The 27,276-nt window shown below is 43.5% G+C and overlaps 1 protein-coding gene across 2 annotated transcripts in view; it reads right to left on the bottom strand.

Moving 5' to 3' along the window:
* Positions 1 to 27,276, bottom strand: part of LOC121198579 (potassium voltage-gated channel subfamily C member 1-like) — a 52,784-nt gene that overhangs the window by 18,100 nt on the left and 7,408 nt on the right. For both annotated transcript variants that reach the window (XM_041062828.1, XM_041062827.1), the window contains exons 2-4: positions 6,586 to 6,717; positions 5,281 to 6,142; positions 985 to 1,197 (exon numbers count right to left, since the gene is read on the bottom strand). In XM_041062828.1, the coding sequence (XP_040918762.1) occupies positions 985 to 1,197; positions 5,281 to 6,142; positions 6,586 to 6,717 (1,207 nt within the window). The remainder of the gene's footprint in view (positions 1 to 984; positions 1,198 to 5,280; positions 6,143 to 6,585; positions 6,718 to 27,276) is intronic.

A 27,276-nucleotide genomic window follows, 5' to 3' on the forward strand; every position in this document is an offset into this window, starting at 1 on the left:
ATAATCCCAACAAGAGACAGCGTTTTGAAATGAAACCGTTTAAATGAGTGACCACAGTTTAACACAGAGAACTGTATCAGCTGTGATGAACCCAGAACACAAGCATCCACAGAAGGCGTGGTGTGGCTCGGTGACTGCTGATCCACCTCAGTGCAGAATCGCAATTTTGCAGTGTTTGACCACAATTCAGGAAAAAAAAAAAAAAAAAAAAAGCAAAAAAGAAAAACTGTCATGAATACTTTTGTGTTCCACGACACTGAAGCCAGTCACTTCCACATCAGTGCAGATGGTAGTGCTGCAGCAGCCTCTGCAGTACCTCTGCAGTACAGATGCAGGATAAATGCATGAAGGGGGACTTATTCGTACGTACAGCGGTAGTCTGAAGGTGTGAATGAGCAGAAGCGCTGGCTTTAAACATCAATGCCATTCAGTGCACATTGATATGTTACTTGTGCCACAGGGGAGAGAGGTGTGAAAGGGAGTGAGCCGGGTGGTGGTGGTGCTGAGCTGTCACTCAAAGTGATGGAGGGGAGTGTGTGTGAGTGTGTGTTGTTGAGTTTTACCTTAGCATGAAGGGAATCCTTGAGCAGTTTTATTTTGAAATACACTTATACGGTATATATTCTTCGGCCATCTGTGTGATGTGTGTCGGTTTTTGCATCAACTTTTTGCTGCATCTGAGTGTGTGAGTGTGTGTCTGTGTGTGTGAGACACACCCTATGGGTGCAGAGGGGGCCAGTAAAATGCATTTTTATATTGTTGGGTGTTCCTATTATTTTGTCCACCCCTTGCATATGTGTGTGTGTGATTGGATATGCGTGCTTGGAACATAAGTGTGTGACTGTTACATGTGTGTTGATGTTTTTGCACTGTTGGCGTGTATCAGTCAAGACCATGCATCAAGCGACAGCCCACTGCTGTCACTAAGATACTGCCCTCCTCCTCCCCCCTCGATCCTGCGCCTCCACCCCTCTGCCCTCCTACCTTTCCGAACGTTCCCGTCTGTCGTGCGCTGGAACTCCCCGGCGCTCAGGAGGAAGCAGGCCCGGTCATGTGGGTAGCGCTCGCGGCTGGTGGTGGAGCCGAGGCCCCCGGTGGCCGGGCTGCGCTCATCCCCAAGGACCTGGTCGATGGTGGGGCAGTCCTCGTTGGCCAGGGCTGCCGCGTTGGCTCCCGTGTCACCGTTCTGTTTGGAGTCTGGGAGGTGGGGAGGTGGTGGGGGGGGGGGGGGGGGGGGGGGGGGGCATTGGGGGAGGTGGAGAGGTATGGGGCAGCAGTGGCAGTAAAGGAATAGAGTAGAAAGGAAAGGAGACATATTAAGGGTGAGGACAGGCAGCAAAATAAGAGAGGAAGGGATGGGAGTAGGAAAAATTTTGAGAGAGACAGCAATTGGAAGTAGAAGGGAGAGAGGGGAAAGCTGAGAGAGAGGGGTGGAGGGGAGGTAAAGAAAGAGAAGATTAATGGTCGGGGGTAGGAGGGAGGTGGGGTGGGGGAGCATTCGAGAAGAGAAGAGGGGAAGGTAAGGTTGAGAGCATAAAAGCAATAAAAATGGAAACAGCAGATAAGAGCAGAGGTGGTGAGGAGCGAGTCGTCGGAGGAGGATGAAGAGAAGGGATTAGGAAGTGAGAAAGCGAAGCAGGAAAAGGAGGGGAAAAGAGAAGCGCAGGAGAAAAACGATTAGAAGGTAAAAGGAAAATTAACGAGGGAACAGAAAGGATGGAGAAATGATAGACAAGGGAAGGAGAGAGGAGGGACGTGCAAAGGAACATTAGTGCCTTGTGATAGTTATCCTGATCACATGACCAACACACTGCAGCAGAGCAGGCTGCACATGCACACGCCACACACACACACACACACTTCATGTACTCACACACAGCATTTAGCAGCATTGAATGAGAGACAAAAAGAAGTGAGAGAAGGACAGAGAGAGTGAAAACCTATACTGTACTACACACACACACATACACTAAAAAGATGAGATGGCTACAGGGGAAACAGAATTTGTAGCTTTCAACACAGCTGTCAACTCTAATCTGATATGACTTACTGTTCACACACACACACACACACACACACTTATACAAACGTATATTACAAGAGACAGTGAGAGAGGACACGAATGGCAGCACACATTAAACTGGCTCTGAAAAAGACCTAGTTCACGCAACGTGTTGTCCGACCATGTTGGAAATCAAGTGTCTGTAGTTGTTCTGAGCGGCAACAATGCAGAGACATGGTGAAAGGCCAGCCATCATAGCGCCGCAAGATCGATTTAATGTGGGGATAACAGAGAATTTCAAATTTTATCATCTGAATTTTGTTTTCAGACACATTCCTCTTTTTAATTCCTACTTATACACATCAGCAATCACATTGGAAGAGGCTGATCAATAAAGTTTTGTGAAGATATGCACTTTATCTATCAAGAAAAATGACATTGTCACAATCATTTCATGAGAAGTATCGTGTATTACGGTGCGAACGTTAACCACAGCAGAAATCAAGTGTGGATACTTGATCCGAATGCTAAAGCTGGAAGACAATCATTCATGTGGTCCTGACGGAAACACAAGGATCATTCCAGAGTTCTTGTGTTTCTACGTTAAGACATTGTCGAGAGAATGAACTGAACGGAGAAAAACACCACCTTCCGCTTTGCAGATGGTGCTAGAAGCTGATACTTTTAGAGCTAGTTGGCAAACTACGTTAGCTAGTAAGCTAACAACAGCTGGGATATGCTACCGCTAGTGCTCCCACCTTGCTGCCATTCTAGTATGCTAGGTACTTTGCTTGTGAATGAGACAATGACACTGATTCCTGCCAGCTAACTCTCAGCAGATTAAACTCTGCCCTCACTCTCTCTCTCTCTCTCTCTAGCCCCTTCCCCTTACCTTAATCTAAACTTAATTTTAAGCTGAACCCTTAAACCAAGTCTTAACCCTCAAACAGTCCTTTAAAGTTGTGAGGATCAGCCAAAATGTCCTCACAACGATGGTCTCAAATCAAAATGTGTCCACACAACCATAGAAAGACACGCGCACACTCACTGATTACATGTGAGTTTGCTGTCAGACGCTGTGGGGGCAAGCCAATCACAAGGCTGTAATTCATAAATACATAATAAACCTTCAATCCTGTAAAGGCAACACACTGACACTCCACCACAAGCAGCAAGCCACCACACACACATGCATACACAGAAACACACACAGACACACACACACAAACATTGCTTATCAGTGCAGATGATGGACATGTCCATTAACACAGCAGAGCAGAGATAAGATGAGATGGCCCGGATCAATGTTTCGACAGTCAGAAAATACTGTATATCTATATAGACCCAATCCAGGATTATCAGAACATGTCAGCCTTGGCGGTACAGCATCTGGCCCGGAGAAGAAAGAGATGGATTTGTCAAGAGAAAGTAATAAGCTTTTTTTTCTTCTTTTTTTTTTTTTTTTTGGCTTTCTCGTTCCGTCGTAAATTAAAAATCTATTTTAGTGTACTCCACTCTAGGAAGAACGAGGACATCAGTAAGTTATTTACAGCTTCAAAAACCCTGTTAGATACACACTCCTCGCATCCGTTCAGTGCTTGAAATCTGACCTCTGGCTGATGAGACAGTGAGAAACTTTGACAGTTTTATATAATGATTTTTTTTTTTTTTGGGCCACTCCAGCGATTAGCTTTAGAATTCGGAGTTCTGTAAGTATTAAAGTTAAGAAGAAGAGGCGTCTGATCCAAAAACCAAATGCCAAATCATGTCCAAAGCCCATACACTTAAATACACAAACACTTTCTATGACCTCTACTACTCAGTGACAACCACATTCCAATGCTCACAACAGGTTCAAGCCATTTATAGAGACTTTGACCCATGAAACTCAAGGATTCTAACTTTTGGTTGTGGGTGAGACACTATAATAGTTCAAATGAAATCCATGTCCATGGCCTCTGCTTTATCGGTACTCCTTTCAAATTACTCTTTAGACGATTAGACAATTCATCCATCCATTAATCGATCACTGATTATTAATTTAAGTAGTGATGTTGGAGTCACAAGGCTCTATCTGCTTCTGATTTTGAGATATTAAGCTTCAAAGATTTAACGCCCTAGACAGAAAAACTGATAATACAGCAAAGCTCTCTTTTGTTTATCAAAATCACAGGCATCCTATGCACAATCTAAATATATAATATCCAAATTTAAAATTTTGATGTGCTTTGCAGGTAGGATCCTCTGACACTGAGAACTTTCTGCTGGTCCTCCTGTCGCCTGCTCATCTTTTCACCGCTCTTCTTTCTTTTCTGCTCTGAGCTTTGAATATAGTCTTTGTCGTGAGTTAATGTTGTTAAAGTACAAAAGTTACAAGCACAGCGGGCAATATGTCCATTTAGGAGCATGGTAGCGTTAGCATAAGTTTACTAAACCGTTTAGAAACTAGCAGCAAAAAAACGATTTTTAAAAAAAATCTCAGATTACTTTATGTTACAGGCTTTCATAATCATAAAATGAGCTACTAACAAACAATGACCCTGCATGAGCAGTGTGATTAAGATTAATATGACCATTAACATTTTTGGACATCATGCTATCGTTTAATAAAACCATGAATTGTGACATTTATCGGCTCCTTTAACCTCAGATGGTGGACTTTGAACCCTGACTGGTGCTTCTGAAGGTGGAACCTTTTAGAACCACATCAGAGGATAACTTTGAAGATAAAACTTTTTTCCAAATTATTGGGCCATCAATTAACCAATAACTTGTCAAGGAATAGTTTCATGTAACTAGCATATTTTAGATAAAAACGTCAGATAGAATCTTAATCGTATTCTAAACAAATTATTAAGGAAAACGCACAGGTTTCCGGCTTCTGAAATACTCGGATCTTCCTGCAAAAATTCAGGCTTTATTTTATGACAGTTAACAGACTAATTCAGTGATCAATTAATCTATCACAAGCGCTGAACCTGAGATTAACAGAGATATCTAAGAGTATAAAAGTTGAAGAGATTTGAAAAATTTGAGCAGATTTTCTTTGCCTGCCATGAGCAGATCTGTTTTTTGTTTTTTTTTTTTCAATTCAGTAGACTTTACTCCCAAATTGCTGTGTGGGCCATGGGTGGGACATCTGGATGCTGAACTTGAATTATAATCATGGTACATTCACGGACATTGTTCAGTTTCTCCTTAACATCAACACACTTTAAGGACATTCAAGGCCCAACTCATACACACAGGCATGATCTCAGTTCTATTCAATCACTCACCTGCCCTGTTGATCTCAATGATCTCCTCTTGTGCCAGTGGGCAATCTCCAGTGCCCATCATGCTGCCAGATCCTACCATGCCCGGCCCGAGCACATTGCCCATCAGTCTGTGAGGCGAGGCGGTTGCCATAGCCAGGGCGTCTGGCTTGCAGTAGTTGGGGCTGCCTGGCTGTGGCGCTCGAGGGATGTGCTTGTTCCTCTTCTTGGGAAGCTTCTGCTTGGCCATGGCCAGGGAGTAATACATGCCGAAGTTGTTGACAATGACGGGCACAGGCATGGCAATGGTCAGCACACCAGCCAAGGCGCAGAGGGCACCCACCAGCATTCCAGACCATGTCTCGGGGTACATATCCCCGTAGCCCAGTGTGGTCATGGTCACCACAGCCCACCAGAAGCCGATGGGGATGTTCTTGAAGTTGGTGTGGGCCGCTGCCGTCGGATCGTCTGGGTCAGCACCGATGCGTTCAGCGTAGTAGATCATGGTAGCAAAAATGAGGACGCCCAGCGCCAGGAAGATGATGAGCAGCAGGAACTCGTTGGTGCTCGCCCGCAGAGTGTGGCCCAGGACCCGTAAACCGACAAAGTGACGGGTCAGCTTGAAGATACGCAGGATACGCACAAAACGCACCACACGCAGGAAGCTCAGCACGTCTTTGGCTGTTTTGGAGGAGAGGCCACTCAGCGCCACCTCCAGGTAAAAGGGCACGATGGCCACAAAGTCTATGATGTTAAGGGCGCTGCGGAAGAACTCTGCCTTGTCGGGGCAGAAGATGACGCGCAGCATCACCTCAATGGTGAACCAGATGACACAGACGCCCTCCACATATGTCAGCCAGCCATCTGTGACCACCTCATACACTATCTGTGGGGCGCAAGAAAAAAATGAAAGGGTTAGTTGACTTGATTGTTCCTTTACTCATTCGTTTATTCTGGCATTACAAAGTTAACTGTTTTGATGCATTTATGCTTTATAGTCCCTCTCTTCACTTGCACTCCCTTCCCTTCCTTCACTTGCCTTCAGGGTTTTCCCTGCTTAGGCTTAGAGACGACACATTTAGGGGCGTGAGGTTTTTAGCTCTCTAGGAGGGTCTAATGAAAGGATGCTTTTAGATGCATCATGGGAAATGTAGGATTGAGCTCTACTGGAGATCGACTCATCCTGGGAGCCAAAAATCTGGATATCTCGGCCTCCGCTGCTTCACTCATTCTTTTTTTTTTTTTTTTAAATCCGTCTCTCACAATTGTCCCAACTTTATTAAAGATCAGTGCTACATTGCTGCAGTGTCCCTAAAACTAACACTGTACCTCCTCATGCGTCACGTTGCCGACGGTGACGTTCTCCGTTTTGTTGTAGATGGTGTTGAAGGCTTCGTGGGTCTCCAGGCAGAAGGTGGAGATGGACAGGAGGATGAAGAAGAGTGAGCCAAACGCCACATACTGCAGAGAGAGAAACAGAGGGAGGAGGGGTTAGGGAAAATGTTACAGTTCCAGCATGAGGCGTATCATTTCCTTTTACTCAAATTAAACTCCAGGACACTGTCACACCTGCACACCAACAATTTTTTTTCTGGCCGGGCTAAGCCTTTGTCATTGGTATTTTGGTGTTCATGTGATTTGCTGGAGGTGGAGGAGGAGAAGGAGGAGGAGGAGGAGGAGGAGGGGTTTGGGCTATTGCAGTATGTGGAAAGCAGCGGTTATGCCCACAGGCTGCAGATAGGGGGCGCCAATAACACACTGAGGAGAGTGGAGGAATGCTGTTAATTCAGCGCAAATGTCTTGACTGCTGCAATCCCATTGATAACGGCAGAGTCAGAGAGAGAGATGGAGGGAGGGAGGAGAGGATGATGGATGGAGAGTGTAAAAGAAATGAGGTGCACAGGGTGTTTGTGTGTGTGTGTGTTCGTACACAGCGTATTTAAAGAGAAAATAAGAGGGTACACTAAAAGAAATGGCAGAATAAGGAGATTTATGCATTACTGTGAGCACCATCATGAAAACACACGTCATGTATCTTAGAACGCAGATAAATGCCAGTTGATGTGTGTGTGTGTGTAGGTCCTCCACACACTGAAGCACAGCAGTCTTTTTTTCTATAAGAATAAGATCAATGATCATCTATTTGATACACACACATACACACATTCTATCTACCTCGCAACTGCAGAATCATTCAGATATTTTGCAGCCTATTATCAGTCATTTTCTGTACAGTGCTCACGTGTGTGTAATGACATTCCCTTTTCTCTGCAGCCCCCCCCCCCCCCCCAACACACACACACACTACCCACCCCCCACCCTACTGTTCTTTGCCCTCCCATTTCTCTCTCGATGCATTTTCTAAAGCCTTTTCTTTCCCTTTAACCCCGATGCTGGTTCTCAGCAATGCCGTGCCTCACCGTAACGCAGACCTCGAGCAACTTTTAACACCCAGAACATTTGCATGTCTGCCATCTCCTGCCTCAAAGCAACCTGGAACTTGGAGAATTTTGCGAGACGGCGGCTGGGACAAAGCACGGTTACATGTTAGTGAAAAACAGGCACTTAAAGGAGCATTGCTTGTTTTAGTTTTGGGATCGACCAGGGGCAGCAGAACAAGCTGCAAGCCCCAAAATTGTCATGTTATGACATTATGAAAGCTGATGTTGTCAGCAAACAGTTGCCTATTTACACATCCACTCGTCACAGAGCAACATTAGCATTCCTTTGGAGTTGTGTTTCTGATCATCTGATGAAGCCCAATATTCACTCTCTTTGTATTGCTTTTTTTTCTTCTCCACCAGTTCTTTCACTGTGGATACTTTGCTTTCTTTCTACTAAAGAAAAAATCCCTACGTGGATAAAGAAAACCAAAACCATAACCGGACGTCTTTGGTCATGTGGGTGGACTGAACTTTTAAGGTCAGGTCACATTATTTTCATGGTTTCACTCAGTTTCACACAAGATGGCAGACACGCACTCAGTTTAATGTGAAAAAATAAATCCACAGTTTTTACACACACACACACACACACACACACACAAGTGAATTTGTAACATGTTTACTGTTCATGCATAGTGAATATAATGCATGTTCATGCCCACAGGACCCACAGGTTGATTGAACCTGGGTGTCTGAGGTAAGTTTCAGTAGCATAAACGTAAAAAAAAAAAGTTGGGAGCACGTACAGCGAGCGTACACCTGATCCATCAAAGCAGAAAAAGCAGAGGTGTAAGTTGTAATGCACATGTTCACATCACGCAGCAACTGTCTGTTAGGTCAGTGATGAAGGTCGACTTCCTGCTCCGTGTGTGTGTGTGCGTGCGTGCGCGTGTGCCTGCTAACGTGCTGCGGACATGCAGTACATTTGTGCTTGTGTGTTCAAGCGCCTGCATGTATATGTGTGTTAACCACTGCATGTGTAAGCTTAAGCATTTACATGTGTAAGCATGCTCTCAAGTATTTGTATGAGTATGAGTGTGTGTGTGTGTGTGTGTGTGTGTGTGTGTCAGCTCAGTGATGAAGACAGACAGATGAAGACTTCTTCTAATCCTCAGGGAGCACATCTAGTCCCACAGCTTATTATCATGGTCTAATTTAACACTGCTATCTAGAGCTGCCCTGGATACACACACACACACACACACACACACACACACGTTCTTGAACATTTTAGGGGTGTTGGCGAGTTATAAAAAGCAGAAACAGAAGGATACACAGCAAAAACATGCTATAACTTAACCTTACAACTTCCCTTGACAAGCTCTTTCTGGATGCTGCCCCGTTCACAGTACACACTGCGTATATATACATGTGACACCGCTGCAGCGTCACTCACACTCTGAATTTTGCAGCAACGGTGGTCAAAAGGAAGCATGTTGCTTATTTTTGTGACATATGACAACGATGCAAGAAGAGAAGTTCATCTTCAGCTCGAATTCGACCAGCCAGCCGCTGCTTTTCTCTGGATTTAAACTTGGACGTCGTGTTGAGCGGCAGCGAAGATGAATGCCGCCCTACAGGCCCCTGTATGACAAACAGTGCAGCGATATCACTCCTCTGAACTGTAAATGAGATAAAAGTTGACATCGGAGCATCAGCGGTGACACACGAGCTGAACATTGGTCACGCTTTCCCTCAAACACGACGGATGCTGCCCTGCTGCTGTTTCCTGCCACCCTGTAGGAGTTGATGTGTTTCTGGTGTGTGTCTGTATGTGGACTCTTTTTTTTTTTTTTTTTTTACTGCTTGCTTTATGCAAACGGTTTAACTTTAATGCCGCTGCAGTGTGTGGATGTGAACTGTGTGTGCGCTTATGCAGCCGTGCACAGTTACTGGGGAGAGCCAGGCTGTTACCATGCCCTCCAGCGGGTATTACGATTTTCTTTTCAGTTTGTTCACGCTGGTAGATGTATTCACAATGTTCTTCTTCTTTTACTTTCTTGTGGACTGGGCACAGGGAGTGCACTGCTGCCTCCTGCTGGTTAAAAATAACCACACATTTGGTCTCTAAACTGCACTGAACACAAGTTGTCAACATAAACTCCGTCCAAGAACAGTAACTCACTGATGCTGTCCCTCTTCTTGAGAAAACAGTCTTTTCCTGTCAGTCGTTTCACACTCTTCCACTGGTCTACAGTTGGCAGGAACACACCAAGCAACACGGCAATGTGCAAACAAAAGGCAGGAAGAATGTGACTCCTGGCAAGAAAATATGCACGTAAACAATACAGGATTTAAAATACTTTAAATTTTGACTTTGGAGATTTTCTTTTTAGGACAGTAATGCATGCCACATGTTTGTTAAGCCTCATGGATGCACGCTGAGTTTTGGTGAGTAACACTGAATGTCAGCAGAAACAGAAAGTACAGCTACCGTCGACGGGAACTTCATTTCCCATTGGCACACGTTTGGTCATTAACCGAAGCACTGTGCTTTGTGACGCCTGTCTTTCTCTGCACTTGTTGACCCTGTCTTTCAACATAAGATGATCAAACAATGCAGCAGAGATTTGGGGACATTAGCGTTGTCTTTCTGTTGTCAGATCACAGTCTGGATATGAGCTCTTTCAGTGGGGAAACACCTTCTACCAGCCAAATGCTTCCCAAATGTGCCTGGCTGGTGAGTCTGTCCGCTCTGCCAGACACTCTGGCACATAACCAGCCATCATTTGGTGTCATCATAGTTGACTGGTAAAATGACGTGACCGCCTGACTGACTGATATTTTGATTTTCACAAACCTCTCATAAAGACTGACACACACACATGGCTTTTCCCAGTGAAGACAATGCACCCAAAACACAATACATGACAGAATTAAATACACAATCTGTCTTTGGGACTAACCCTGGTTTTCCAGTATCATGAAACTGGCTCATTTTAACCATAGATCACCATGGTAACCTTATCCTGCAAGGCTAACCTGCTCCAGAGAAAGTTAACGTCAGAGGATGAGATCAAAACCTGCCATCGCAACTGCTGACCAATCATATCACTGGAAAAATGGAGTCATCATTCCTACAGGATAATGGACAGGACAAAGGCAGGATACTGAGTTTATAATCAAGGGACAAGAAATAAAGATAAGGAGAATCAGTCTGTTTTTTCTATAAGTTATAGTCCTTAACATTTTCTTGATTTGATACTATTTATGGTCAGCAATTGGTAGCAACGGCCAAATTACCTCTCCATATAGTCCTTCGTTGTTATGGGGTCATAACAATGATGTATGTAATGGGGCAATTCCCGTGCTGGATTCAAATTGCATTCACATTTGAGAGACTGACAGGAAAACATAATCCAGTCTTACTGTTTGTAAATGATCTCATTAATATCAGCTTCACTGTTTACTGTTCACGCTCCTACAGCCCTGTCAGAGCTGGATTAAGTTCATTCACTGATTAAATTTTATTAATGTAAACCCATGTAAACATTTCTCTCCGCTCCTGCATCATATTAAATGCTTTCAATTGGCAAAACATGGGCCAGCTTTTATTGTGAAGTAGTCACAGGAAATGCAGTATATTTGTCACAGTGGTTGAGCAGTTGGTGCTGACCACCATCATTTATCAAAAAAAAAAAAAAAAAAAACACCTTAATTGCTGCATTGCTGTGTGGAGCTCTATTGACACTGTGAGCAGCATGAAGTCAGGTCACTGCTGCAGTGATTAATAAATTCTCAAGACTTTATTAAAAAAGCCACATGGGTTTGTTTGGCTGCGCTATAACAGGTTACACTGCTTAATGCAACGGTAACTGTTACTACACCCTCTGATGCTTTATTAGGACAATGCTGTACTGGATGAGTCCAAACACACTACATGTAGTGTAGACATACACACACGTATGTATATATTATTATATAAATATATATTGCTTTCTCTTCTCCCCTATAACCACTTTCCTTCATACCTCCCTGCTTTGTCCTCTCCATCATATTCCCTCGCTTCAGTCAGTCATACAGAGTGACCTAAATCTCTTTCCTTACCTTGTCCCCTGGACAATCTCCTCTTACTCTTTAGCTTTCTCTCTTTATCTTCTCCATCACTGACTCTACCTTCTCCCTCCTGTCTCGGCTATTTTCTCTTCTATTTCTGTCGCTCCTTTTAATACCTTTCTCCTTCATTTGCGTTCTTCCCTTTTCTGTTGTCTCTTGGTATCCTTAGATCTCTCTGTGCCAAATCTTTTTCCGTTGTTTTGCTCCTTGCTCAATTCTTTCTTTCTTTCTTTCTTTCTAGCTTTGCTTGGGTATCTCTCAAGTTCTGCTTTCAGCATCCCTGCTCCCAGCTTCACAGTTGCTATTTTCAGCAGAAAAGCTGCCTAGCAGCAGCCTGTAGACAGACACTGTTAGCAATTAGCTGGTGAACATAGAGGAGCATTTAGCAGCCAGATATTTTTTTCTCAGGAGTTGTTAGAGACTAAAAGTAAGAATTAAAAGGAGAGGGGTGAATCTTGAATTCCGAACCATCAGCAGAACAGATTTACAGCAAATGCTAACGATGCTGTTAATGTGTGCTGGATATTCAAATCATAAGCAACTGTTTGCTAACACATTTGCCAAAACGAGTTTATCAGGTAATAATACGCTGATGAGCCAAAAACATTGTGACCACCCCTGCTGCTAGTCCTTCGCATGCCAACAAAGCATGAACTTTACAAGACTTCTGAGGACACCCTGTGGTACCTGGCACCAAGACGTTAGCAGTAGACTTAAGTCCTGCAAGTTGCTAAGTGGAACCACTGTGGATCAGATTTGTTCCAGCACACTCCTCCAAAACCCTGTCCCCAGGTACTCACCACTGCTGGTCAGGAGCATCCCACGAGCCGTCTCAGAGATGCTCTGATAAAAAAAATAATACCTGCACCACAAATCAGGGGTTTCTTGGGTTTTGTGGAGATCAAGCTAAATGTCTGCTAGATGTTGAAACAGGCACTTGCTAACATGATACCTTTAACGATTGCATATGCTGATGAGATGCCAGGACTGCCCCCTTGTGGCCAAAAATGCATCAATGTAGGTATAAAACGAAAACATTTTGCTGACGTGAAACCACTCAGCTTTTAGCTGAACTAGTCTACAAATCAGAGCAAACACTTACCAAACAAAAAAAGAAAGGTTGTTAAAAGCATTTAAGTGGTCTTACACTGGTTTGCTTGCGTTGGCACATTAGAAGGAAAAAACACTGAACCATCATCCGGTGACAGAAAATACTCATTACCTAAGTACTTCGCTAATAGTGTCAATACTGAGAGATGGGGAGGGGGATGTGGGGGTGCAAGTCAGCAAGGGAGAGGGATGGTAGGAAAGTGAGGAATGAAAGAGGGAACGAGAGAAAAATAACTTTCTTTCAGACAAAAAGAAAACCAATAAGAAGGAAGACAAATGTGAGAAGGGGATGAAAAAAAGCTGCTCTCAGCTTGGGACAGAGGATCAAAAGCTTCTAATTAGCGTCATTTAGCCTGGCCAGGCTCGAGATCTGTGGCCAGACTCATCACATGGATCCCACACTGTCCAATATGATGGTGGAGAGAGAGAGAGAGAGAGAGAGAGAGAGAGAGAGAGAGAGAGAGAGAGAGAAGTCAACTAACACAATCGGAGAAAGTACAAGGTTTGGCACTCTGAATGTAAGCAGTGATCTTTTCACCCCGTATGTAGGTGTTCAAGTTTGCGGTCTGTCACAAAATGTTCTAAAATCATTGTACATTGTCGTCATTAACTATTAGATAGACACAATCCTGGCCATTCAAATGAACGCAAAAACCATGAATGTTGTGCAGTATTTAGTTTGTTGTCATTACATAGCCCAGGGGTCGGCAACCTTAAATAAGTCAAACAGCCATTTGGACCGTCTCCCACAGAAAACAAAACACTCAGAGCCACAAAACCCTTCTGACATCTAAAATGAGGATGATTTTTTTTTTTTTTTTTTTACCTGTATGCTATGTATAAAAAACTATGGTGTGTTGCAGTTATGGAATCAGTGAACTGCTACAGAGAACACAAAATTTTATTTCTGCATGTAGCAAAAGCATTTTGAATTCCGGCGGATGTCGCACATCGGCGGTTGTGGCGCATATTTTGAGCAACAAAAAATGAAAAACTAGGAGGTCTTTAAAAACGTAATGTAACAATGTATTATATGTATGTGAATGTATAATACACATCAGCAAAACACAACAGCCTGGGACATTCCTCCAGGAGTTCGGCTCCCTCAGCTTTGATGCTTGCACTCTTAGAGTCACTTAGACAGGCCAGTCACCAATGATGGCACTTTACATCACTTTACATCACTTTTCCATCAGCGCTCCCAAAAAAAAATATATATATATATATCATCAAATATAATTCAAGTTACTTGACAAACCTAAAGAAGCATGTCCAAAAAGTGCATGAGACAGACTTTACAACACACAATGTAGGAGACAGCTACATGAAATGAATCTATACGACTTTTAAGTAAAGTTAGCTACAAGAGATTCTGTCAGTGTAAGAAGATGTAACTTAACATCTCAATAAAAATCCCAGGGAATAAGAAATAGCTTGAAAAAGAGATGACTCTTACCTTCAGTGTGTTTATGACACGTCCGCTGTATCTGTGCACTGTGCGTGTGTTTGATTTCAGCGGACTGATAATACCCGAGCACCATTAGAATTACGTGACTTTCCTAAAGCCCAAAGTCTGCACAGGGAGGAGGTTGGTCGGACCGGGACAACGGCACATGAACATCGGGTCAGAAAACGCATTGTGTTGTGTTAAAGGGCAGTTACACACCATGAACTGTGTTATTTCATTTGTAGAACTTTTTGATAAATAAGAAAACCTTTGGACCTGCGGGTTACTCATGTCACTTCAGCTCATACAGTAAAGGACAGCACTGAGGTGAACTCGGCCGTTCTTGCTTAAAAAAACTGCGACTGCAGCCGAAAGAGTTTTACACGCTGACACAGGATGAATTACATCATGTTTTCTCTCCTGTTGCAGTGACGCAGCAGTTGGGATGTCCTCTCTTACACTGCAGAAAAGACACCACACACACACACACACACACGCACACACACACACGCACACACAGTGTCCCTTGTAAAGGTGACTTCACTACAAATAGTCCAGCTGAATATTTCCATGCTGTTTACAGCCCAAGAGGAGGGTACAGCAGGATGTTTCTCAGGTCTGCATGCACACACACAGACACACACACACACACATATATATATTTGAAGTGTGAGTTCTGCAGGTCAGTGAATCTAGGTGGAATACGTGTGTATACGTGAGAGTGACAGATGAAAGACATCGCTGTGGAGGGTCCTGTAGCTGAGTGTTGTCGTCAGACAGAAGGAAGTGGTGCAGTGCATTACTCCTCAGTGTGCTACAGTAACCGGGATGTCTCAGCGTGTCCTCCCCGTGTGGATTTCCCATCCCTCCCCTCTTGTTCCACTTCATTTTCCCTGTTTCTACTCGTTTATCTCTTGCTCTTTATCTAGTCGCCTGTCTGTCTGTCTGTCTGGCTGCCTTCATCCTCAGTGCAGTTTGTGTTTTTCTGCATTACTCATGCCTGTTTGTTGTGTTGTTTCTCGAGCTCCTCCTCTCTCTCCCTGTTGTTCACAGATGGTGACATGCAGGAGGTGTCAAAGATCAGCTTCAACACGAACAACAACACAGTCCTGACAATATTAGAATGGATTCAAAGGAGCTTTGCAGCTTGCGGTGGCCTTTTTAGGTCTAATGTTTATGTCTAATAGTTAATTGAACATCTCTTTCAAACTATTTTATTCTAGTTTTAGTCAAAGGCTTAATACACTTACATGTACTTATATACAAGTAATAAGCAATGAAATGCTTTCAAGAACAGACTGTTTACAAGTGTCAAGACCACAAAGACACACAAAAGACACCAAAGTCCAAAGGCCGACACTCCTATTGGTGAATGTGGCTCATGGGAACAGCTAGAAACACTGTTGCTTTTAGGCGTAGCTGGACAACAAGTCGTGCAAGAAAAGCTGTGACCAGCTTTGCCAAAGCTCTGGAACACCTGAGTTACCTCAGAAATCCAGCAGGTGTGTGCAGCTCACAGCTATCGGACAGTTTCGGGTGGGTTTCGTGGTAACTGTGGATAATCCAGAGTCATGGGGACTTGACACGTCACCAGGGGAATGGTGCTGGTTAAAAAAATGAACAAGCTGATCATTTCTGTTGGTGTTTTTAAGCGTTTGATACAAATTCTGCCTCCAGGAAATGAATGGTGCTGACTTTGGAGAGACTCACTGCTGTGGTTTGGTTAAAACACGCAGGAAGGGTGACTGCAAACTGTTATAATTCTTTATACTGTGTGTATCTGGCTAAATCATCTGTTTCTTAACCGCTTTTAGTCAAATTAAGTAGAGACACTCAACATATCTATGTTATTTTGCACTTGTAATATATTTATATTACATATTGTTGATCAAAGAAATGGCCAAAGCACACCCTACCCCGGTCCTTAATTCCTTTAATGCCTCCTCTCTTCCTTCCTCCCTTCTTCAACCCTCTCTCCTTCCCTCCCTCCTCAGAGAAATGGACAGAGCAGCCCACTATGGCCAACCAGCCTTAGCCTCAGCCTCGCATAAACCTCCCAAAGCACTCTGATAGTAATTACCATCCAGCCTTCACCAGACGTATGCGTAAGCAAAGCTGGACCACACTGAATCAGCACGGAGGGTGGTTGGCGGCGGCCGGCGGTGGAGTGAAGAGGATCGATTATTTTTGGATGAAAAACAGAAGAGCTTTTGATGTCTTTTCATTATAAATCGATAGATTAGACGCCATCAATCACGGCGCATCCCCATAAATCATAAGTAAGGCCCAGTCAGCAGCGAAGTGCGCCGCAGTACGCCCAGGTGGTGTCTAGTTGGAGAAGAACTAGCTTGCACAGGAGCTCCTCTGGGGGTGGGGAGGGTGGTCGGGGCATATTTTTCCTGGCTAATTTAATCTGCTAAGCACGGCGGTTTGTGCTTGAAAAGACTGGGCACAAGGAGAAGGCGCAGGACGGGTGGAGGGAGAGCAGACAAGTTACAAGCTAATGTAATGCCTGAAGCTCCCTACTGCGCTATAATGACACGGACCAACGGATAACCAAGGTAGAACAATGAGACAGGAAGGAAGGAGGAGGAGGAGGAGGAGGAGGAGGAGGAGGAGGAGGAGAGGCACTGTCACAAAGTGACGGGGCTCTGGCACTGAGAGAGCCACCCATCTGTACACTGGCTACAGTACTAAAACAGCCTGAAGTCACTGCAAAAGCTGCTGAGTGGAAGTGCGTGCGTGCGTCTAGATTGAGTCCACTTGGTCGGCTGAACAAGTCCAAAAGCGTTTTTTTGTGTGTGTATTTGGAAGAGGGCCAAAAAGGGGCATTTGGAATACAGGAGTTAGAGGAGATCCTAATCAAGATCCCCAAAAACTGAAATACTGATTTAACTACAGAAAAGCAGGAGACCCCACAGAGAGAGAGAGACAGGAGAAATCAGAACAGCATGTGAATGATTTGCTTCCTCCTTCCTCTCCTCGCTCTGCTGTAGTGCTGCTGCAGGCCCGCAGACTGCTGCAGTGCTTCGCTCAGTGCAGAGGTAGCTCCAATACGCTAAGAAGGAAACACAGAGCTCTGCCAAATAGAGCCCCAGGCTGCCAAAGAACAGAGTCGGGGGATGGGGGGGGGGGGGGGGGGGGGGGGGGGGATGGAGGGGTTGCGGGGGTGACAGAAGTAGCTGTTGCTCGAAAGTGAATACTGCACCTGGGTTATAGTGGGGGCACTGTTGGACCCCAACTCTCCCACACCACCACCACCACCGCCTTCGTAATGAATGCTGCTCCACTACAACAATCAGTCCGGATGACTGAATGAAGCCTCCTACTGTCCACTACAATGATTGACAGCTTGGCCCCTCCCACCTGCCCTGCATTGATGTTTTAAATGGCCAGTTAGATGAGGTCATCATCTGAGGAGGGCACTTTGCTAAGGTCATATATTGATCTCCTATCTTTCCATGTGTGTGTGTGTTAGGGTGTGTTGGTAATATTAGTGTGAGGCTAAAAAAAAAAAAACTCCACAACAACAAAGACAGAACAGGTGCAGGTATAAGACCGGAGATGTGGATCAACCTACTGACCCAAACACACACACAAACACACACACAAACACACACACACACACACACACACACACACAGGATACTGCAGAGTCCCAGACACCAAGCGGCTGGTTGTGTCCATAGGGTGAATGGACAAGCGATGGAAGGAGAACAGACTCAGCTGTCCAGTAAACGGAGACCACACTGGTCGTCTGTTGACCAGGATCTTTTGTAGTTGTCCGTCTCTCAGAAGCAATGGCATAAGTAGCACCAAAGAACCTCTTAGGGAAGGTTAACCATGACACGAATCTTATGTAAAATAGTTCTTTGCTATGACCACAACCTTTACCTAACTTTAACTAACAGCAGGAACAGGCTACATAACGTCAGCAGAATTAGGCCTGACATGGCAGATATTGGCTACTGGACATTTCCTGATAAGATAATACAGAAGATAATCAATGCACCATCAGGGAAAGAAAAAAAAATCTGAGTTGCATTATTTAATTATCAGAATGGATGGGAAGCGTCAGCGAACTGCCATTGTCAGGTTTCTCAACAGACCTTCAAAGGGTTTAAGTCTGGCGTTTGTCTGAGCCACTGAAGAACCACCAGAAACTTGTCCCAAAGCCACTCCAGTGTTTCATCGGATGTATGCTTTGGGTCACTGTTGTGCTGAACCATCACCCCAGACTCAGGTTGTGTGAACTCCAGGTTTTCTTCAGTGACCTCTTTGTATTTGGATGCATTCATGCTTCCCTTAATTCTAACCAGTCTCCCTATATCATGATGCTGTCATGTGTCTTTTACTCAAAGTAGCTTCCATTCAGCTGCTCTACCATAAAGGCCTGATTGATGGAGTGCTGCTGAAATGGGGTTGATTAGCTTGGCCAAACAGAGTCCTGATGGTTTCGGTGGAGGCCACTGTTCTCCTGGGAACAATCACATCTTTAGAAATGGTTTTAAAGGTTTCAGTGGTCAACCACACCCCCCGGTAATAAATGCGTCTTATCAGAGAAATTATCATACGTGTCAGACTTTGTTTCATTTAATATCATTTCATTGAATATAATTGAAGCCAATTTTTTTTTTTTTTCACCCATTCAGAGATTTAGAAACATTAGTACAGAAATGAAAAACGCAGTGTTAACTACAGGAATTCCTCTGGGTGAACAAGCAAAACTGCAACCACATCTCAAAAAGCATCATCCTTTGGTCATTTCCAATCACAAATCAGGTGCATCTGTGTATCAAATCATTGTAATAGAATACAGACTAAAGAGAAGCCATCTCTGTTTCCATCATGCTCTAGCACATGTATGGTTTCGTTCTGTTTTTTTTTTTTCATTTCGCTCACTTTCTTTCATTCCATCAGGACACTTGAACAAGGTGACTCTCTCAGAGCTCAAAGGTTTTCTTCCCGCACAGCACCTGCAATATGACAATTACTTGTGTATTTCATCAGCTCCACCACGACACATCAGGGAATATGCTTGTGCGCTCACATCTTCCCCTTGTCTCCGTCACTCCATCTATGTTCAAGGTCTCCCCCGCACTGTACCTCTGTCTTTCCTGTGGACTGTAGACTTTATCTTAGCCACGACGATAACGCCAGTTGTTCAGTCCGCCACTTCGGTCCTGACTGAATTATCTTAACTACTGGATGGATCCATTGAAAACTGACACAGATATTCACTGTCCCCAGAGGACAAATCTTACAGAATATGTCGCTCCCTGTGGCTATGGACTGAAGGCCAGGAATAATGTGTGAACAAACAAATGAAGACTGATCCGCTCAGATATTTGGTAGATGTTCAGTGACCATAATGAAAGATGTCCGTCCCTTTTTTGGAATGCACACGCAAAAACGAACTCACATGAGACAGAAATACACACAGAAAGTAAATAATGGAAGGAAGAGCAGTGGTTTTATTTTAGCCCCACGGTCAGGAAGGATTCTCTACAAATGGAGGAAGATGCCAGTTGTCTGCCACAGCATCAAAACGCTAAATTGCTCCGAGGTTTTCTTTTTTGTTTTTTGTTTTTTTTGCGTGGGACACAGGTGATTTGCATTAGTGAGAGAAGAGGAAGTGAATCCCATGGCTTTCTCTGTTCAACAATTTTTCTGGTACACTTAGTGCACAGCCTTTCTGACGCAGTACTTTACAACTGCAGCGCGCACTGATGTAAAGAAATGCCTGGAGGTACATTAACTAGCTGGCTTCCTGTCTTTGACTTGATCTGGCTGCGTGCTTCTTTCCTCCTTTCCTTTCTTCACGCATCCTTTCTTTCTTTCATTTTTCCCCCAATTTTTCATTTAACTTTTTAATCCTTTTTTTTCCCCTAAAATTCATTTTAAATTTTTCTTCTTTCTTTCTCTTTTAATTTTCTTAAAATTTTTCATTCTCTCAAAAATAGGGTATGGTGTTAGAAGGAGATATGTACCTTCGTTTCTGAATCTATGTGTGTGTGTGTGTGTGTGTGTCTCTTCGTGCACAGCTATAGGTCCCTTGAGTAATTTAAGAACAGCACAAGACCTTAGGGACGACAAGAATGAGAGCAGGATAATGGATTATGATATTGTGCAGAGGGACGAGAGAAGGAAGGAAAGAAAGAAAGAAAGAAAGAAAAAGAACCACCCATCACAGCTCGCTGAGGTGAGGCAGACAAACAGACGGCGGTGCATTTTTTCTGCTTAATTCTTCTTTTCTCCCTGATCTCTGCAGTGCTGTTCACGTTTGTCCTTGCAAAAACATTCCTCGCTTTTGCTGCGTCCTCTCCTCGTTTCTCCTCTCCTCTCATCAGAAATACCAGAAATACCTTTGTTTCAGTCACAACTTTGGGAATTTTACACAGATCAACCAATCTCAACCCCTACAAGAAGCCCAACAAAAAAGAAAAAAAAAAAAAAAAAAGGATCCTGACCAAAAGAAGACAAAGGTTATGTAAGCATTTTCAAACATCTAGTGGGCTAAAGACATTTAGATTAAACCAGAGCTAAGAGGCGAGCCGCCATGGGGTTCATCAGTCTGGTCTTTGGGAGTCAAACGGATACTCAGCTGGACTGAGGTAAGGTGACCGACTTGAACATTATGATGTTTGGCTCCTCGTCGGTACATTTAGGATGATTGTCCTTCTGCAATGTCCTAAATAAAAGGGCAACAAGTCCTGTGGGGTTCACACAGTATGGATATGAACACCCTCAAAACACCCTTACATCTGAAAGTCAGCACTTTAGCCTCACAGTCAGTGTTTCATTTCAAAACTGTCCTCACCAGGATCAGACCAAGGCTGTGTTCAGGAGCATGAAAACCACAAAAACCACCAAACAAAGAACTGTTGAAGGTATTGTCATTTTTCATTATCATTATGTGATTTGATTACTCAAGTAAAGTATCTATATACATCTTCCACCATCTTCCATCTTGCTAATTAGTGCTAATTAGCAAACGTTAGCACGCTTAAGTAAGATGGTGGACATGTTGAAACATTGGTTCCTAAACATCAGCACGTTAGCACTGTCTGCAAAGAATGTTGATGTTAGCATTTAGCCAAGTACAGCCTCACTGAACAGCCAGCATGGCTGTAGACTCTCTGTAATGTTTTAACACATTTGTTTGCATCAGTTTCAAACTTTTCAAAGTTTTAAAGGCCTCCTTTCCAAGATAAAATGTAAAACACACACACATTTATACACACACCTACAGAGATTTCTCAGCATAGTACTGAAGTGGAAACATTAAAGCAGATGGATTTAGGAAGGGCAAAATGGACCATCGCCGGATATCAGGAGAGAAAGTGAGAGAGGAATAAACATGGGGAACGTTGACTGTGAAAATGGAAGCAGAGGAAAAACAGACATAAAAAGGGGGGATAGATTCCTTCATCTCCTTTCCCTTACAGGATTCCCAGCCGATGCTTATCCCTCCTCCTTCATTTCTCACATATAAATCATCCCTTCACCTCCCTCTCTCATCTCTGTCTCCTCACGTTTACCTACTCATCCTCCAGCCTCCTCTCCTCTGTCTCTCTCTAAATGGTGCGCTGTTGTCACTCTGAGATTCTCCTTTTATTCACTCGCATCTCATCCCACAGTGTACAGATACGTACACACACACACACATACACAGCCAGTCAATTGAGAGTGTACCGTGAGAGACTTGAACACAGCAAATATACAGGAGGGCTTTACGGAAATCATCATGTTATCAATGCAGAGCATGGAGACTGACGAAGAGGTTTATGGCGTGTGTGTGTGTGTGTGCGTCCGTGTCCAGGAGCGCAGGAGAAAAACAGCAGACTCGGCAGTAATGGTAAAAGACAGGAGGTAAAATGGACTAAAATAGATGTTCTTTCGTTCTCTCTCGCCCCGCTTTCTTCACACACACACACACACACACACACACACACACACACACACACACACACAGCTTTATGTCTTCCTCTTTTTCTTTTTTTTTTTTTCCAAAGGAGAAATTATCCATTTTTATTTAATGAGCAAATGATCAAGGAACCAACACAAAAGTCCTTCTTGATCTTTCTTGGTTTTGGTTGTTAGGCATATATTGTTATACAAATAAATAAAGGAATAGTTTGTGGAGAATATGCTTATAAGGTAACACACAAATAAGATGAGAAGACTGATACCACTCGTAGGTAAGGCTACGTTCAATCTGTAGCCTTAGGCAGCAGTAGGTTAGCGTAGCATGAAGATCGGGGGACAGCTAGCCTGACTCTGTCAACAGTAGCTAAATCCACCTACCAGCACCTCCAAAGTTCACTGATTAACACGTTATGCTTCATTTGTTTAATCCATACAAATCAACATCATGCAGATGTACTGACAACAAGACCCCAGAAAGGGACAGCACCCAGCCAAGAAACCATTTGTGCCCATTTTGAATGGAATTCAGTCCCACTGCAGAGTAATCTTACTAACAACCAGGAACTCTGTGTACAAAGGTAACATTCTTGGTGTAAAGATTACCACCCAACCACTCAATATATCTCTGGGACCAAATTGATCAAGTGCCAGTGGATTTCCCTCCAGGCTTCAATAGTCCCCATTACATAACCAGAGAGGACAGAGGAGGACGTCTATGTTCTGTAGTCAGTCTCATGTTTTTGTCTGCTTGTGCTTTGACTTGCAACCATGCTAGCATCTCTGTGAGGCTGTGTAGCACGCTAACATTTGCAAATAGCACTAAACGCTAAGTACAGCTGAGGCTAATGGGAATGTCATTAGTTATGGAGGTATTTGGTCATAAACCAAATGAAATAGATGGAAATGTGAACAGGGTGATCAAAAGGATTCATCCTCTGGGGACAAGGAATGTTTGTACAAACCTGTAACAGCAATTTATCAAACCGTTTAAAATATTTCAGTCTGGACCAAAATGGCGAACTGACTGAAGTTGCCAAAAACAACACCAACAAAAATAGATAAGCTGCAAAACAAATATTAGACCAAAACAACGAGCTAAAAGATGCTAAACAAAGGTCAGCAGATCTCATGGGGAGGTGAGTTGGTGATAATTCTGTGGATTTTGTCGCTAGAGGCGACCACACTCAAATTAATCAATCAATCAATGTTAAAGTAAAAAAATATTGACTATCTCAGCTTTAAGTCTAACAGTGCTTTGACTGCACTTTGGTTTAATTTTGCTCTGTCATTTTTTTTTTCTTTTACTCAACAGAATTTTTTTTTTTTTCTTTTGAAGGGATGAAAACGAAAACCTTTTCTTGCAATGAAATTCATTATATAAATTCCCTAAAAAGCAAAACAGTTTTCTTTGAAGTGGCTCTGAAAACCCTAAGGCCCTGACACCTCCTGTACGCCTGCTGTTTGCTACAGCAGCCCCCCCCCTCAGAGTGCCACCGTGAACACTGCCGCAGGGTGTTCCTCCTCATGGAAAGAGCCAAGGTGTATGTGTGTGTGTGAGACTGCACCAGGGGCTCGTCTCCGTAAGCGTGCTTCAGAGGCAACACCTCTACCCCCACTGGAGGGATGCGGTGAGTGTGTGTGTGTGTGTGTGTGTGTGTTTGTGTGTATGAAAATGATGGAGTGAAAGAAGCCTACATTTAGAGGGGGGAGAAGGAGTAGAGAAGGAATGAGAGAGGGAACCTCTGATGGGTTTTTGGCTACTTGAGGAAGATGATTCAGAGAGAATGTGTGAGTGTGCCTCTGTTTGGTGCATTCAAGGCTGTATGCTCAATGTAGCCAGTCTAAAAGCTGTATCTTTATGTCTGCTCCCAGGCTGTGGCACTAACTGCCCCCAGCCCACCCCAAGAGGAATTGTTTGGAAAATCCTTAGATTACACCAATTAAATTCAGCTTCTCACAGCACATAAGAATATTTGAATGATTCTATTTGTATCGATACATAAAAAATGATACCGTCGTCACAGAAGTTTCCTGTGTCTTTCCAGAAGTCAATGCCAACTGTGTCAATCCATCCATCATTACAAAGTGTCTGTATCTCTTTTTTTTTTTAAATGCCACCCAGCGAATGACTGTGGATTGGAGTGTGAAGTGTCCTCTCTATGGCTTGTAATTCTTCTTATGTGGCGTGTGTGGCCGGAGGCTTTGTAGAGAGTGTTAAAGCGATACTGTTGGTTTGGTCAAACGGCTGTGAAAGGTTTCCTCGGGTCAATACCTTCCCCCCGAGAAGGCTCTTCAAATGTCATGTTTGTCATGAATAAATAAAGTCACGCCGACCGCAGCTTGTGTTATGTGTGTTCATATATATGTGTGTGTGTGTGTGAGTCGATATATATAAGCACAGCTTTGTGTGTATGTGTATAAAACTTGGGATGACACAGTTTCAGCTGTTCCAGCTGTGGTTGAAGTTCAGCCTGGCTTGAAAAGCAGAGGTTTACCACACGGCTCTCTCATTCCAAGCTGCTCACAGATCGTCACAAACGATGCACTTTAGCTGTATTTGGTTAAAGCAGCTCAGTGCAATTTAATGAACCCGATTAACCCGTAAATGATTTTATAGCCAAGATCTGACCTTTCTATTAATCGCATTTTCATGTAAACTCACTTACACTTAAAAGGTGAAGAAAGCAATTCTAATCCAATACGCTCTCAAAAACATTATCTCCCCAGAGAAGGAGCAGTCTACGCTTCCATCGCCACCAGACAGTGCGGATTTTGGAACAGTATTCATTCGGACTGCAGACGAGAGAGACCGGCAGCATTCATTTACGGTGCATATTATTACAAACTAAGTGCCACACAGTGAAACTGGGGCCTGTGCTCTGGGGATCCTGAGGGATTGGGGTAATCCAGCTTTGGACAAGGCAAGCTCCATCTCATCCCAGTGGTGTGACTTCGAGTCAGTCAGGTAGGATGATGACACTGCCAAAGCATTTCATCCTGCTTCTCTCAACAAACTGATTTCATTTCCAAAAGACTTTCAAGCCTAAAGTGAAACTGCCGTCTGTACGGTATTTCAGCGCCGCTATCTGAAAGTGCCAACAAACAATCTCCAGCAACAAAAAAAAGAAAAAAAAAGAAAGCACTCCAAATTAAAATTGCATTCTGAGGTTGATTCAGCACTTCTTCACCTCCAGCTATGCTTCTATTTCAGTGTCACTACTTAGTGCCAGTGACCCACATTAGCCACTTCAGCACTGGAGAGCACCACAGGGGAACAAACAGCACATGTAAAGCATTTCATTTTTCATAGGACAGCTCTGTTGGCTGAAACCTACACCACCACATCAGCGCTCTCAGCAGCGGACAGCTCAGTGGATCAGGTGGATCAGCACACTGACAGGATTCATGCACCGTGAGCGCTCTCCATGCACCCAGGATCCTCCAACACCTAAACGGGGACCAAGCAGCACCACACAGACGACTCTCTCTTCACTCACTCACCAACACCAGCATGCTAACATGCTGATTTGAAGCAAGGAATAACATTTAACATCTACTATCATATACTGTAATTTAGCATGATAACATTTGTAATTAGAACTAAACACAAAGTATAGCTGAGGATGATGGACGTGTTGTTAGTTTGGCAGATATTTAGACCATAAACCAAAGTATCAAGAGTTACGAGCCACACTGCTAGCATAGTTCATTTGGATGCAAAGTTAAAGTCATTATTGCTGATCTTTTTTTTTATTTTTAGGAATGGACCTAAATGGACCACACTATTTATTCTGCTTAGTCAATTCTGCTCTAACCCTGACCCTAACACGAACTAACTAACCCTTTGGAACTGTGATTCCCCCACCTTTGTGTTTAAGATACAGCAAGGTTTCATTGCACCAACTCCAGTCTGGATGCTGCAGGGCTCACACTTGGGGCTGCTGTTAGTGGCAGGTCCATTTTGTTGGAGAGCAGTAAGCCACTGCTCAGCTGTGACAAATGAAAGCGTGTGAACATGTCTGTGTCCGTGTGTGTGTGTGTGTGTGTGAAGGACGTCGTCTTTGCGTCGTTGCAAGTTGCTGTTCGTTGCTAAACAGGAACCTTAAGCGGAGCATATGGTGTTATTAGCTGTGATACGAGCCATGAGGATATTGCTTAGCACAAATAACAGCTGTGGCATCCATAACAACTTTTCTTCAGTCTTGTTTTGGTCTTGAAAGAGAGATGAAGATGAAGGAAACGAACCGACCTCATCCAGAAACAACCTGTGGTTACCTTTCCCTGATCATGCAGCCTCTTGTAATAAAGACTGTGGCTCTTTTCTGCCATCATGCAGCCAACACAAACACCAATGGAAGAGCTAGGTGTACCCAGAGTCAGCCTTTGACTGCAGACCCTGACTCCTTCTTTTAACCATCACTATGATCATTCTCTGATCTTAACCACATAGTATTAATTGTCGAAATTTCAGTAAATGAATTGAGAATTGTTTAGATATTTGAGCTTGTTGCAAAGGAGACTTTGTGTCAGTATGTGTTCTTGTCTCTCTGTATTGCTCTAAGAAATATACTGGCTAAATGCAGCCAGAAGTTAAGCTCATTTGGGACACATCTGCCGGAAGTAGTGTGTCATTTACATACCAAAGCAGATAGTAAAGGTCTGGAGGTCATGTGTGAAGCCAAAGTTAAAAAAAAAAAAAAACTTTTACCAAGTGTTTTAGTTGCCTAATCCTAACCACACCTCAACTCTAGCATGTAAAACATCATTCACTTGAAACTTTTCCTTGCATGATTCCTTTTTTTTTTTCATATTTAATCTTAACTGTCTGATTTTCAGGATTACAAAACTCTCTTTTGTTCCAGAACCTGTGCAGAAGCTTGATAAGCGAAACCAACAATCTACAAACTCAACATTAGTAAACTCAAAGGTCAGAAACTGTGGCTGAGGACTTGGAAACAAAGACAGAAATCAAACAAATGCAGATGGAGCAATCGCTTCCAAATTCCAATGAATTTCCTCATTTAACCACAATCT

This window comes from Toxotes jaculatrix, chromosome 18 (genome assembly GCF_017976425.1).
Source record: "Toxotes jaculatrix isolate fToxJac2 chromosome 18, fToxJac2.pri, whole genome shotgun sequence".
Lineage (NCBI taxonomy): Eukaryota > Metazoa > Chordata > Actinopteri > Toxotidae > Toxotes > Toxotes jaculatrix.